This window comes from Canis lupus, chromosome 1, assembly GCF_011100685.1.
Source record: "Canis lupus familiaris isolate Mischka breed German Shepherd chromosome 1, alternate assembly UU_Cfam_GSD_1.0, whole genome shotgun sequence".
Taxonomy (NCBI): Eukaryota; Metazoa; Chordata; class Mammalia; order Carnivora; family Canidae; genus Canis; species Canis lupus.
This window is the reverse complement of record NC_049222.1, coordinates 1,106,921-1,122,401: the sequence shown is the minus strand read 5'-3', so window position 1 is coordinate 1,122,401 and position 15,481 is coordinate 1,106,921. Positions and strand designations below refer to the sequence as shown.

General features: G+C 49.2%; 1 protein-coding gene and 1 long non-coding RNA gene across 8 annotated transcripts in view; one reads left to right on the top strand and one right to left on the bottom strand.

The window, feature by feature from the left end:
- ATP9B (ATPase phospholipid transporting 9B (putative)) overlaps positions 1-14,124 on the top strand; it is a 237,520-nt gene extending 223,396 nt beyond the window's left edge. For all 7 annotated transcript variants that reach the window (XM_038525733.1, XM_038525732.1, XM_038525735.1 and 4 more), the window contains 4 exons: positions 1,292-1,400; positions 10,185-10,242; positions 10,922-11,125; positions 13,712-14,124. In XM_038525733.1, the coding sequence (XP_038381661.1) occupies positions 1,292-1,400; positions 10,185-10,242; positions 10,922-11,125; positions 13,712-13,848 (508 nt within the window). In that variant the 3' untranslated portion in view covers positions 13,849-14,124. The remainder of the gene's footprint in view (positions 1-1,291; positions 1,401-10,184; positions 10,243-10,921; positions 11,126-13,711) is intronic.
- On the bottom strand, positions 9,428-15,205 carry LOC119875951. The gene is made up of 3 exons (XR_005353265.1): positions 12,424-15,205; positions 10,477-12,305; positions 9,428-9,851 (listed from the first exon to the last, which is right to left on the bottom strand). It is a non-coding gene; the product is annotated as an uncharacterized LOC119875951 (long non-coding RNA).
- Positions 15,206-15,481: the final 276 nt, after the last annotated feature.

Below are 15,481 nucleotides of genomic sequence, written 5' to 3'. Positions count from 1 at the left end.
TGACCCGGGTGTTAAAGTGGCAGGAACGCTCAGGACAAATGGAAACATGTCCACCTAGAATAGAAATCCAAGCAGCACCACGTGGGAACAGGCCACCAAGGCCAGCAGGACAGACCTGGCCCCCAGCAGAGCGGAGGGCCCTCACGGCAGGACACAGGATGGAGAGAGACTCGCAGAGAGAGGGCGGAGAGCGGGCTGGAGGGGAAGAGCAGCTGAAAACCTCCCACACGGTGGATTCAGAGAGATCCACAGCAAGACGCGTCACACGGAGATTTGGGGAACAATACAAACGCTGTGAAGGCAGTGAGCTGGAGAGGAGCAGCCTTGGGGACAGTGGGGACCCTGAGGAGAAGGTGTGGGCACACACGGCCACCTGCAGTGGATCTTCCCTCAGCAGTGACAAGCGCACACGCGTCCGGGAACACATGCACATGGCTCCGGGATGAGAGCTGTCCAGGTGGCACACGAGCAGAAGGCACAGGCCGGTGCGTCCCCCAAAGGGCATGGTGGGCTTGAGTGCACAGGTGGGCCCTGGCCCTGGCCCTGGCCCTGGCCGTCAGGTTCGAGGCCGTCAAGCTGCTGCTGGAAGGGGATGTGGAGAAGCAGGACCCCGCCGCAGGCTCAGCCTGTCCCTGCCCCAGCAGGCTCCTGGGCAGGTGGCACCAGGAGGATCTGCTGTGAGAGTAACTGCAGCTTACGACGGCAGTCTTTGTGGTGACTAGAAGCTGGGGGCAACCTGGGTGCACCTGAGTGAGCGCAGCTCACAGAGGTGGGACTGCTGGCTCAGGCAGCAGGGGTGAACGTGACTGCAGCAGCACCTGGGGCAGCCTGGGAGTCAGCTGAGAAGAGGCATCTTGGGGCCTCGAAATGACAAAAACTGTGAAGAAGGTGGGCGTATTGTAGTGATTGTTAGGGGTGGGGGCAGAGGGGATGGGTACGGGGAGGGGCAGGGGACTGGGGTCTCCCAGGGTAGTGTGGTTCTGTCTGTGTCCCCAACACTTTGGGAGGAGGCTGGGCTGCCAGGGGAAGGGCATATGGGATCCTGCTCACACCTGCCTGCAAGTCCCCAGTGACCTCAAAACAGAGTTTAATTAAGAAAGAAAAACAGCAGATCCCCCTGAGCACCTGTGGCTCACAGACTGACTTAGTGCTCCGCAGGGAGGCGTGAAGTGTCGGGAGGTCTGCCTTGCTGCATGTGCTGTGCAGCGCTTGGGACCAAGGCCCGTGGTTGCAGAGCGGTGTAGAGTGGCGCCTGCGCCTCACGCTAACCTGCCCCTGTCTTGGTTGTCAGGTATGCGACCCTGTACACCATGTTCCCAGTGTTCTCGCTGGTGCTGGACCAGGACGTGAAGCCAGAGATGGCCATGCTCTATCCAGAGCTCTACAAGGACCTCACCAAGGTATGGATGCGGGCCGGGCTGCATGTCCGCTGGGCCATATTTTAGCAGAATATTTACTAGGGAAAGAAATGCCTGTCATGAAGCGGTTTCCAGGCAGGTTTTAAGTAATTGAACCTCCGTTCTTCCAGACAGGTTTTATTTCTTGCTGTTTTTGCATTTTCCTTCTGAGTTAAACTTCAGAAAGGGATGATTATTTTCTCGGACGTTTGCAGTAAAGCTCTGATGTCATGCATACAATTGAGATTTTAAAGGTGCTCTGAACCATTTGTGGAGCCGCAGTGAGCTTCTCTGAGACCATGGGGCTCGTGTTGGCTGGTGCACACTCATTGTCTGTCGGTGTGTGAAGGACATCCACTGGCGGCAGGGTCCCCTGGGCAGGGCTTCTGTCCACTGCGCCGGCATCGCGACATCGGAACCCAGAGTTACAGCAGGCAGCCCCCGTGCCTGCCCAAGCCATCTTCCACTGTGCTTCTCAGAATCAGGTCTAAGACATGATGGAGCGTCGGTCACTGCGACCCAGCACTGAAGTCACAAGGATGCTTTTGAGGAAACATCTGCACCCAGAAGATGTGGCTCCTGAAACTGCAGAAGATGCATTGATCTGGCCTAAAATTGTGCTCTCTTCAGATAGAGTATTCCTGAGGTTTGTCATATTTCTTTACAAGACCGTGTTTCTACAGCAAGCAAAACAAGCTCCACAGGCTGGAACACCCCCTCGCTCTCCAAGGACAGGTTGTGGTGACCTTGGAATCTTCCAAAAGGCTAGCTTCTCCTGAAGCAACAGGGAGAACAAAGTCCACTAACTCTCAGTCAAATCCAGGTTTACATATGAAATGACCAACTCTGATCTTTAAAACTATAGCATGTGGAGAAGGGATCAGTGGGCACTAGGCGGGATGCAGCGAACCACTAACCACATGCAGAGGAGCTGGCCAGACCAGGGTGATCTCTGGGCTTCGTGCTGCTGTTTTAAGGACTGGATGAAATTAAGATTTAAAGTTCCTTGAAAAAAAATACCAAGTGCTCATATTATTTTTACAATCAGGACAAAAATAAACCTAGTTCACCAGTATAGCATAAAATAAAATCTCAATCATTATATTCAATAACAGCATATTTAATTTGATAATAAAATGCAAATATATTTTATAGATATAGAAAAAGAGCACTAATAATCCTGATAATTTTATTGTGAATATTACAAGAAAAAGGAAAACTGTTTTGTTTAATATTCTAAAATGATTAAACCATTATCATTCATTAAAGCAGAACAGGATCAAAGACCCAAAACTGTAGGAAGCTTTTGTGAGTAATTATAATTTTAGATTATTATGTATTTCTTTATTTCCATAAACTCCAGACATGTTAACTTAAATGCTGCCTCACAGACTGTCCATGTATGAGCAGACCCAGATGAGCTTCCCTAAAATCACAGGCGGTCAGTGTCTCAGCCGCTTGAGGTCACTGCAGGTCAGCCTGGGCAACATCACCAGACGGTCGTGGTTGGAGCAGTTGCTGTCAGTGGGACGCGGGGTCAACGCTGTGTCTACCGCCGTCAGGGTGGGGGGATGGTTGGCTGATGCATTGAACACAAGGGGTGGCAGGAAAGTGTCTTCATTCTGACTGAGTCATTCTTGTTTTCGTTAGGGTGACCAATAGAATGTCTCGGTGCCTGTGCCCTTGAGTCCAGCCGTCATTACTACTTTATTGTGACAGGAGTTCAGTTACTGTTTCTTCAAGACCCAAGACCTATTCCTTTTGTGTTTATTATACTTATTCTTTCAAAACCTGTTGCCCTTCAAATACTTTGAAGACAGAGTAGCACTAAAGTACTCAACCACCTAACTTGATAAAAAATTGAGTTACATTTTCTTACTGAAGCCAGAGAGAGATTTTGAATCTTCACATTACTTCTCAATTATTGGTGGTGACTCGAGAGGCCCACGAGCCGTCTGCCTGGCCTGTCCGTGTGGCAGGCATTGGGTCTGTGGCTGCTGGAGGCGAGGGTGAGAAGTCATTCCTGGGCTCGGGAAGCCCACTTTCATTCTGGAAAGAAAATGTGAATTACATGATAGTCAAACAGCAGCACAAAATAGGCCACAGGTGCAGATGCAGGTGCACGTCAGCTGTGCAACACACCTGGTCTGTTCTAAGCAGAAGGCCAGGGTCATGATAAAGTTCTAAGATAGTTTCAAAAGCAGTGAAGGGGAACAGAGTATATATCCCTCGCAAAACAGAGAGGAAAGTACCATGCTTTGAAAGAAAATACCAGTTTTCATACTAATTTGATAACCATTCTTTTTATTCTGAGAGTGAGAGTCCGAACCCAATCATTGCAGATGTGATTTACATGTTCCAACAACATCAGCCAACCTGGAGCATACATTTGCTCATGACTCCATTGGGAGAGCCTGAGCCCAGTCTGGAGTCAGTATCTGTTCAGTAGTGTGTCAGCAACAGGGTGAGGGAGCCCAGCAAAGAGGCTGCACTCCCCTCCCCTTCCTAAAGCCATATTGTTTTCATTCCTTGCAGAAAATGATGCATCTGTAATAATTTTTAGTGTTCCTCTTTTAAAGGCCACATTCTGGTGTGAATGCTCACATGCATTCAATGCACTCATGATGAATGGCCGCTCTCAGTCTCCTGGTGCTGCCAGTGAAGCAGGGACCCTGTGCGCTCACCCCTCTCCTAGCTCCACAGATGACTCTGTTTACCCCAGATGGACGATCTGTGGCCTCTTAGGAAGGGCCACACAAGCCTGAGAGCCATCGGTCAGTACTAGTGGGGTGACCCTCGCTCACCTGAGCCAGCCCATGTAGTCCCAAACGTACATCAGACTTGTAGCTGGGGATTCCATGACCAACACGTTGCTTTACATTCCTGATAAATAACCCACTAACTGCAGAGGCAGCTAAACTAATTGTAAAGAGACCAAGTAGGTAATATCATGCAATCCTTCATCAGAATCCTTGACACCGTTAGACATAAAACTTACTAGGATTACTTCACTATTTTTTTTATTTCCTGTTGAATACTCTCAAAATGGTTTTAGTTTTGGAATGTATATTTATATTCTTAAATAATTTTAGAGATAATAGTGATAAAGCAGGAAAAAACAAAGGCTAGAAATTAGAGGAGATGCAGATGACAGGAAAAGCCCGAAGAATCCATAAAACTTGTGGGCACCTGGGTGGCTCAGTGGTTGAGTGTCTGCCTTCGACTCAGGACATAATCCCAGAGTGCCGGGATCGAATCTCACATCAGGCTCCTGCCTGAAGCCTGCTTCTCTCTCTGCCTAGATCTCTGCCTCCCTCTGTGTCTCTCATGAATAAATAAATAAATAATCTTTTTAAAAAATCCACAAAACCTTTCTAAGCTAACCTATAAGTTTGCAGGATTCAAGGAATATATTTTATCCTTTCTAATTTTATATACTAGCCATGGACAATTGAGGTCTGAAAAATGTTTTTGAACAGGATTTGCAGTAACCTAAAAAAAGCAAAGGTGGTTTAACTAAAAAACCATGCAGGACGTGTGTGCTGCAGGCTCTGGGACACTGTGGAGAGGGATTTTTAAAGTTGCAAAGAATAACTAGGAGACTCCATGTGGCCGAAAGCTAACAAACTGATTCCAAGATTTATATGGGAAGGCAGGGGAACTATAATTACCAAGGCCATTTTTAAAAAAAGGAACGAGAGTTGGAACAAATTAAGATTTGTGTGGAATCAGAAAAGACCCCGAATAGCCAGGGGAATTTTAAAAAAGAAAACCATAGCTGGAGGCATCACAATGCCAGATTTCAGGTTGTACTACAAAGCGGTGGTCATCAAGACAGTGTGGTACTGGCACAAAAACAGACACATAGATCCATGGAACAGAATAGAGAATCCAGAAGTGGACCCTCAACTGTATGGTCCCTAATATTCAACAAAGCAGGAAAGACTATCCACTGGAAAAAAAGACAGTCTCTTCAATAAATGGTGCTGGGAAAATTGGACATCCACATGCAGAAGAATGAAACTAGACCACTCTCTTGCACCAGACACAAAGATAAACTCAAAATGGATGAAAGATCTAAATGTGAGACAAGATTCCATCAAAATCCTAGAGGAGAACACAGGCAACACCCTTTTTCAACTCGGCCATAGTAACTTCTTGCAAGATACATCCACGAAGGCAAAAGAAACAAAAGCAAAAATGAACTATTGGGACTTCATCAAGATAAGAAGCTTTTGCACAGCAAAGGAAACAGTCAACAAAACTCAAAGACAACCTACAGAATGGGAGAAGATATTTGCAAATGACGTATCAGATAAAGGGCTAGTATCCAAGATCTATAAAGAACTTATTAAACTCAACACCAAAGAAACAAACAATCCAATCATGAAATGGGCAAAAGACATGAAGAGAAATCTCACAGAGGAAGACATAGACATGGCCAACATGCACATGAGAAGATGCTCCACATCACTTGCCATCAGGGAAATACAAATCAAAACCACAATGAGATCCCACCTCACACCAGTGAGAATGGGGAAAATTAACAAGGCAGGAAACCACAAGTGTTGGAGAGGATGCGGAGAAAAGGGAACCCTCTTACACTGTTGGTGGGAATGTGAACTGGTGCAGCCACTCTGGAAAACTGTGTGGAGGTTCCTCAAAGAGTTAAAAATAGACCTGCCCTACGACCCAGCAATTGCACTGCTGGGGATTTACCCCAAAGATACTGATGCAATGAAATGCCGGGACACCTGCACCCCGATGTTTCTAGCAGCAATGGCCACGATAGCCAAACTGTGGAAGGAGCCTCGGTGTCCAACGAAAGATGAATGGATAAAGAAGATGTGGTTTATGTATACAATGGAATATTCCTCAGCCATTAGAAACGACAAATACCCACCATTTGCTTCAATGTGGATGGAACTGGAGGGTATTATGCTGAGTGAATAAGTCAGTCGGAGAAGGACAAACAGTGTATGTTCTCATTCATTTGGGGAATATAAATAATAGTGAAAGGGAATATAAGGGAAGGGAGAAGAAATGTGTGGGAAATATCAGAAAGGGAGACAGAACATAAAGACTGCTAACTCTGGGAAACGAACTAGGGGTGGTGGAAGGGGAGGTGGGGGGGGGTGAGGGTGACTGGGTGACGGGCACTGAGGGGGGCACTTGATGGGATGAGCACTGGGTGTTATTCTGTATGTCAGCAAATTGAACACCAATAAAAAATAAATTTATAAAAAAAAATTTAAAAAAAATTAAAAAGAGGACGAGTTTGGAAGACTTGCTCTACCCAATTTCAGGACTTTCTGTACATTAGTAACCAAGGCAACAGATTATTGGCAGAGGACAGACACATGGAGCAGTGGGGTGAGCAGAGAGCCCAGGAAAGAGCCACATGCATCATGGCTGATCAATCCAAGGGAGACTGGACCATTTGTAAATAGATGCTTCAGAGCCACCAGCAAACACAGAGCCTCCACCCACCTGTCACCGTTTTGGGGGAAACACACTTCAAAGTGAGTCGTAGACCTAATTAGCCTTCTGGAATAAAATGCAGAAGAACATGTGCATGACCTTGGGATGGGCATAGTTTTTAGATATGGGGTCAGATGTGTGATTCAGAAAGGGAAAAACTGGTAGGCTGGACTTTATCATAATTAGACTCGTTCTGTGGTTGGCACTGATAAAATAAATATAAGGAAGAGCTACAGAACTGTGGGAAATACTTACAGATCACACTTCTGACAAAGGACTTCTATCTGGAATATACAAAGAAGCCTCAAAACTTAAAAAGAAGACAAGCAACCCAATTATCTAAACGGACCAAAGACCTGACCTGACAGCACAGCGACGATCACGACGTGCAGATGAGTATCTGAAAGGCTCTGCTCATCACCATTTCTCATGAGGGGCCGGCAAGCAGTAACAACAGGGGCCACCACGCTCCCCCCTGGGAAAGCAGGGTCCACAGCAGGAGCACACCACGGGCATGGCCCCTGGAGGCACGGTTCAGCACTTTCTCTTGAAGTTAAATGTGCACTGACCACGTGACTCAGTGACCCTTCTGGGCAGTCACCCGAGAGAAGTGAGCCCTGCAGCCACATGGTGCGCGGTGTCAGTCCAGCAGCACAGGTGAATCCTAAGTGCATTGGGCTATGTGGAGGAAGCCAGACTCAGAAGCTTGTATGGTCCCATGTAGCTGGCCCCCTGGGAAATGCAGGGCTCCGGGCGTGGGGGACGGGTGGGCAGTAGCCCAGGGCCAAGGTGGGGGACTGAGGGGCAGCGGGAACAGCTGTACCCGCATATTGCATCTCAGGCCAAGACAGAGTAGTGAGTCTGTTCATGGGACTTTCAGGTGCATTAACTTTTCCCTAGATTCGCTGGATTTTATTTTTACAGTTTGGTGGGTCTTTTAGAGAAACGAACTTACAGGTCTCTAAGACTTAACACTGAAATACTGAACACTCACTAGGCTTCTGGCTTTATGCTTATTTCATTTTATCCACACAAGTGCGGCCATCACTTCTGTTCACATAAGAAGAGACCACTCACAGACATTGAGTGTGTGCCCCAGGGGAGCCACGGGCAGGGCCAAACCCAGGCTGACCGGGTCCTAAAAGCAGTGTGTGCGCAGTGCCGGGACAGAGCTCCTGCTAGAGGAATTTCCACCAGCCAAGGACTGGCCGTCCTTCCTCTCCTCCTCTGGAAGGAGAGGCGTATGGGCCCAGGAGAGCCCCTGCCTGCATGGCCTGGGTCCAGAGTAAGAACTGTGTTCATGCGCATCTGTGGCACCAAATTCAGTGAAATACTCACTTTTGTCTCTCAGAGCCAAAGTCTGAGAGAGCCATTGATAAGTATCACCCAGGAGCTAGTGGCTTATGCATATCTTTCAAATTATTTCTCCGATTGGTTATTTTATTGAGTTTCTGTGCCCATTCTGTAGTGTTTTGCCTTATTAATCTGTGTCTGCTTGGATATGGGAACTTTGACCTGGGCTCACATCGCTGAGCTGTCTTCAAACACCCCCCAGTTTATAAACCGACAATTATATAACATAAGTAGTATCGAAGAGATGTCAGCAAATGTAGCTACAGAGTAAATCTTTTATTTTACATCAACAAATTATCTTTTAAAATATTAAAAGAAAATTAGCCATGTACTTAATTACCTCAGTGTTATCAAAGACCAAACACCTGCTAGTATCCAGCAAGACAAATGCACTTGGGAAATAGATACTGAGACATATACAGACATGTAACAGCTAAACTTTCCCGCCTTTTTAAAAATCATCATTGCCTTTTCATGATATCTGTTATGTGTGAACATTACTTTTCACATGTGTAGTAAGGACTCAGGTTCAGCCAGTGCTTCCCAGGAGGATGCTGGAAGGGCCACACCTGCCTTGTGGCTGCGTCTCTTGAAATGTTGTCACTCAACTCCAGGTAGATGAGGCTCCGATCCAGAATACTCTGGCAGTCGTCACAGCAACACACCCCAGCGCATCTCTTCCATAGCAGCTCGTTTCTCCTTGGTGGCATTTGGCAGTGCTTTCTGACTTAGGGACCACCTTCCCACCCTGGCTGTGAGCGCCTCTCCTATGGTGGGGAGGGCCCAGGGCACAGCAGAGCTTCAGACTCTAGCCATTTGGTGCTGACCCTTGAACACTGTGGGGTCAGTGACCACCCCCCCAACCCCTGCACAGTCAAAAATCTGCATATCATTTTGATTCCCCAAACACATAAGTGGTGATGGCCTCCTGGTGATGGGAAGCCTCACCTACTCCATGAACATCTGATTATGTTGCATGTGTTCTATATTATATTCTCATGATAAAGTAGGCTGGAGAAAAAAAGTTAAGAGAACTTTTTTAAAAAAGCAAATACAGGGGCACCTGGGTGGCTCAGTGGTTGAGCATCTGCCTTTGGCTCAGGGCGTGATCCTGGAGTCCTGGGATCCAGTCCCGCATCGGGCTCCCCACGGGGAGCCTGCTTCTCCCTCTGCCTGTGTCTCTGCCTCTCTGTGTCTCTCATGAATAAATAAATAGAATCTTTAAAAAAAAAAAGCAAATACATTAATAATACTGTATTTATTTTAGTTTTTAAAAATTCATATATAGGTGAGCCCACGCAATTCAAACCCATGTCCAGCACAGCTGCCCTGCAGCATGAACTTGTGGAAAGCACCAGACTTTTAGAGTTTTTTCATGTGTAAATGGAGACAACGTCTGCCCCGTCTGAGTGCTACAGTGCCCGAGAGGATTGATGCAGGAGTGTGACCGCACAGATCTGACCAAGGTCCTGAGGGTCCATCGTTCACATGGCTTCACCTGACAAGCACTGCCATGGAACAGGCCTGAGCAGTAGCAGCCCGTGTGGCTGGCAGTGGCTGGGTCTCCCTCTTGGGTGTGGATGACTTCAGGAGGGTGTACGCGTCCTTCATCTGGAGAAACTAGAAAGTAAATACAAGAATATTTGTTGCCAAGAAATAAGAAAGTCAAGGGAGTTATTTTGACGACGATACAAGTGTTTTCCCGCTAGTGCATTTCAGTGTTTGCAGACACACCTCAACTTCTGGGAGGCAGGGGGCACGTGGCTGTGGGCTGAGGGTTACCCAAGGGCAAGCGGAGGGCACCATGCTCTGGGCCACAGGTGCATGGGTGGGAAGGCCAGGCTTGGGGATCTAGGGGTCTTCTAGAAGTCACTCATAACTAGCTGCTAGAAAACCTGTGAGTCACACTGTTTTTGCACTCTGCTAACTAAGATATTCCACTGTTTACCCTAGGGGAGATCTTTGTCCTTCAAGACCTTCCTCGTCTGGGTGTTAATCAGTATTTACCAAGGTAAGAGGCCTGGACCGAAGGTTTCTTGTCTGCCCCTAGCAACGTTCTTTCCCCCCTCGGTTAAATTCCAGAAGCTTCAGGCTCCATCAGCAGCTGTCACTCCTGTTCATCTCCTAAAGCGATCTTCCAGCAGCTGGTCATCCACACCCCTTCATCACGCCCCTTCGCCTGTCACTGAAAAACTCACCTGTTTCTAATGAAATGCTAATCCAGAAAATTTTGCTGAGCACTTACCATGTTACGTGCCCCCGCAGCAGTTCCTGTCGCAGAGTGATGCCCAGACTTGGAGAAATCTCACTTAATGTAAACAGAAGTCATTAGCCATCCTCTGATGAGTGTTCCAGATAAATGAGAGATTGTTGAAATTGAATTAACAGATTAGATACTTTACATTGGAAGCATAATTACTTACAAAGAGGTGGCATGGCCTTTCCTCCAGATCTTGAAAGGTTCCTGGCCTCTCTGGTGCCACATCTTATCTTATTCATAATCCAGAACTTTAAATAAACTGTTAACATGAAGTGAGGGGGTGTCCCTAACCACATATTTTCAAGTATGACTCTTGCCGGTTAGCCATGCCCCTAGTGTGTCCCCCAGCTGCCCGGTGCAGTGCTGGGTTCCCACCCCGGCAGGAGGGGCTGCCCCATCCAGGCCACAGTACCCCCGTCTTGTGTTGCAGGCGGCATCCTCATGTACGGGGCCTTGCTTCTGTTCGAGTCTGAGTTTGTGCATGTGGTGGCCATCTCCTTCACGGCCCTCATCCTCACGGAGCTGCTCATGGTGGCCCTGACCGTCAGGACGTGGCACTGGCTGATGGCAGTGGCTGAGGTCCTCAGCCTGGGCTGCTATGTGGCCTCACTCGCTTTTCTAAATGAGTATTTTGGTAAGTTGCTGTGGGAATCTTTTTTGTCTGTTACTGGTTTTTATACATTAGTTATTGTTACTTATTAATACACTGTCTTAAATTGCGGAGTGCAATAAAACCTACCTCAGATTGCTTCACTACACAAAAAGCTTCTTTTTGTGGAAAGATTAAACTCTTTGTAATATTTTATAAAATTCAGATTGTCACCGTCTTACCTCTTTAAAAGATGTACTGTTTCCAAAAATTATTTCCATAAGAGCTGCATTGTTTATCCTTCTTCCTAACTCACAAGCACTCCCAGGGTGGAGTCCAGGCCCACCTTTGGACACACCATAGTAATAGCTAAAGATGCCACCTCTGCATAAGGCCAGCTAGTTGTGGGCCCTTATCACCCTGTGTGACTGATGCAGAGGCTGTGACTTCCACTACTTGGACAAAGTCCGTGCATCCCACAGGAGCAGCAGTCCTAGGGTTTGCGCCTCAGGGCCTTGTGACGTCAGCCTGTGGCCTGCCTCCCCACAGCTGGGAAAGCCAGGTCGCCTCCAGACAGCCCCTGGTCAGATCACTGTCTGTGCAAAGAAGCCCTTCCCTTAAACTCAGAGTAGTACGTCCCCATCACCTGCTGAGCGTGTCCTCAGGCAGAGGCCACTGCAGAAATGACTCACCCCGTGGAGGGTCCCACCAGCCTCATCGTGGCTCCCGGTGAGCCTGGCAGGGGAGCTGTGTCCAGGGGCCCAGAGCAGCATGTCTGGGAGGGACCCTGGGGAGAAGCACGCTAACACAGGATACGTAGCAGGAGGGGAAGTAAAGCCAAGGAGCCCTCCAGGAGGGAAACCGAGGTGAAGAGCCGGGTTTGGGGGTGAAATCCAGGGAGCCTGCACATTGCTCCAGGAAGCCTGCCCTCGGGCCACCAGAGTGCCCCAGAAAGACCCCACAGGAAAAACCCAGATTTGAAGTCCGCATGTCTGCAGGTAGAAGGGCCCGCCAGGGACAGTGACAGGATGCACGTCAAGACTCAGCTTCCTCAGTAACACAATGTTCCGTGAAGTCTGTGGGATGAGAATCGATACATCGCAGTGTTCATCCACTGTACCGCGAAAGCATCTCTGTCCTTCACACCAGAATGGTAAATCACAAAGTGAGTGTGTCTAGGCAGCTTTCAGCAGCAGGAATTGTGCATTTTGTTCCTTTGCTTTAACTGTAACATATTATAAATGGCGGAGACGTTGGGTGAATTCACACTTGAGCATCTACTCAATGGCAAATATATGGATAGAAAAATTTTAAAAAGGTAATGTACTAAAAGAAATACTCACTGGAGCGCCAGGGTGGCTCAGTTGGTTGAGTGTCTGACTTGGTTTCGGCTCAGGTTGTGATCTCAGGGTCATGAGATTGGCTCCTGCACCAGGCTTGTCACTTGGCGGGGAGCCTGCTGGAGATTCTGTCTCCCTCTCCCCCTGCCCTTTTCCCCCTCAAAAACAAAATGAAAGAGATGTTCACCCAAACATACAAAACAGCACTTAAGAAATTAGCTATTTTCAAAATACAATCTCTTGTTACTTTTCTTAAGAATATTTAGTATATTTTCCAGTAGGAGCACAACACACTGAGCATGGGAGAAATGTTGGTTTATTTTTATGGCATTTCATTTTAATATGTCTGTTTCCTTCATTTAGTAATATTTACAGAAATATTTCTGTAAATTTTATTTACAAAGCAAAATAATAAATTGGACAAACACACAAGTACTGCATCTGATCCGCTGCTAAAATGAAAAAAAGGCGAAATAGACATAAAAGTGAATTAGAAAGTGGCAAAGACAAACCGCAGTCACTTGGGGAGATCACCTTCCTCATTGTTTAAGTGCTGGAGGTTTAGGTGCAGGGGGCTCGGACATGCCTCCCCTCCTGGCACCTGGAGTGTGGCCATGCGCATGCGGGTTTGTACTTTGAAAGTAAATCCCTTTGGAACCTTGAGATGTGGATCCGAAGGGAGGAGTGTTTGCAGATATGCTTTCACATGGCAGCCAGTTCAGTTATGCTTTAAAAACTCATGTGTGGACAAGCAGTTGGAAAACAGTTTCAGGGTTTTTTGAAATATGGTGAAATCCAGACCATCTGCCACCCTCTGTGGTCTGGGACATACTCGGGTCGGCCATGTGTGTGTAAAATCTGTGAGTCCTGCCAAGTGGCCAAGTGGATCCCCCGTTGTGGTAAGAGTGAAGGGCTTCTGCCAGTGGTAGGAGCACCCCTGGGACTTGGCTCTTGCCCCCACCTCTTCCATGGAAAGTCACAGAGCCAGGCTTTGTTGGGAGAGCCCACGGACCAGCCCCAAACGGCCTCTCAGACCCAGCACTGCAGCTGCGGGAACCTCCACCACCCAAGGGTGTCTGAGGACGTCATACACAGTCTCTAATACTTTGGTGTAATTTTTTATTCTGTTAAAAGAACTTACTACACCTGGTACGCAGGTGTGGTAAGGGCCACCTGAGTCCCCGCGCCGCCTGGCAGTGACGCAAGGAGGCGGCTGCCTGCCGCCTTGGGCCTCAGGGGCCTGTGGGCGCCTCAACCGCCTCTTACACTTGTTTCCGTGTCCTGCCTGCAGATGTTGCCTTCATCACGACCGTGACCTTTGTGTGGAAAGTGTCAGCCATCACCGTGGTCAGCTGTCTGCCACTCTACGTCCTAAAGTACTTGAAGCGGAAGCTATCCCCGCCCAGCTACTCCAAGCTCACGTCCTAGGGCACGCAGGATCCACTCCACAGCTTGGGGCCTGCAGGGGTGCAAGGAGGCAGGAAGGGGCTGGAGCCTGAGAGGAGAGGCGGCTGGGCCGGGCAGATGCTCCTGATCCATGCAGGGGACACATCCCCTTTCTGGTTCTTTCCTGGTTTTCAAAATTTAATTTTCATATCAAACTACTTGAGTTTCTACCAAAATGAGCCCTAATTATCTCACTATTACTGTAAAGCATTCCTCGTACTCTGGGCATTCTGAGAATTAACATGAAAGTTTATTTAAGATTCTGTAAATTCAGACTCTTTGTTTGACATCATGATGTACAAAGCCATTTCTCCTTGACTAAAAATCTGGAGGCTAAGGGCAGCACACATGTCACTGCTGCTGCCCGGAGCCAGGGCGCTGGCTTCCTCGGGGCGTGGCTGTGGTCGGTCAGGGATGGGCCTCCCCTCGGTGAGGTTGCTGAGCTCACACAACTACGCCGCACCACACTCGGATGGTTGGGCACTGCTGGATGGGGGCTCGTGTTCGCAGAGTCACACACGTCCTGCCCTGGCATGGAAGTGGGTGCCAGTGGTCTTGTGCACTCCCAGTGCCTGGGTGTCCTGTCAGGACACAGATGCCTTCGGTCTCCCAGCCACAGTCCTGACACCCGTGGGATGGCTCTTCCGTGGGTTCAGAGAGGTCCCCTCGCTACATGGAGCACCCTGGGTGTCATGGTGGGTCATGCACTGCTGTGGCCACTGCATACCCATGCCACATCCTCCCCTGGGAGCATGTGGGATGGTCTCTCAGCAGGGCCGAGGGGGATTGGAGGGGATCCCCCATTTCCTGAGGTGGATGCCATGCCAGGAGATCCCTGACGGTCCTTGGGGAGGTGGTGCTGGGGCCTCGTGGGTTCCCTGGGCGCGGAGCGAGCCTAGGGACACCTGCACAGATCCCCACCAGCTGCCGGGTGTCACTGTGTCAGGGCGTGGAACCCATGGGGTCCTGAGGTCCCCGCCCCTGCAGGGGTCTGCCATCCTTGCAGCACCAGGCCTGGGAGGCAGCCGTTGTCCCCAAAGCGGCCTTGGCGTTGCCCAGTTCACCCAAGTTGTCAGTGACCCAGAAAGACGAGTCACCAGGATGTCGGGAAGAGCATGCCTTGGAGGAACTGTGGACAGACGGCCAGGAGCCCATGGTGATAGGGACTGTAGACAGCCAGCCAGGTGCCCAAGGCGACTAGACAGACGGCCAGGAGCCCAAGGTGACTATAGAGAGCCAGCCAGGTGCCCGAGGTTAGCAGACGATGGTGGGACCCGGCCCGACATTAGTCCCCAGGCGGGAAGACGGCCCCGTCCACACTAGCATCAAGTTGCACTGTGTCCCCACTGGAGGGAGGTCATTGTCGTCCCCCCCCCCCCCCCCCCCGCTCCACTGCAAGCCGTCCTGAGGCTGTCACGCCACAATGGAGTGACATCTCCCCGCATGCTTGCGGGGACGTGCGGGGTGACAGGCCCTCCAGACAAGGTAGGTGGCAGGCTGCCCCATCCCTGCTGGGTCCCCAGCTCCTCCCGGGACCGAGGAGGCAGCAGGAGGGAGGGGGCGCTGGGCCAGGGGTGCAGAGGGAGGGACTGGCAGTCAGGACAGGCGCAGCGTG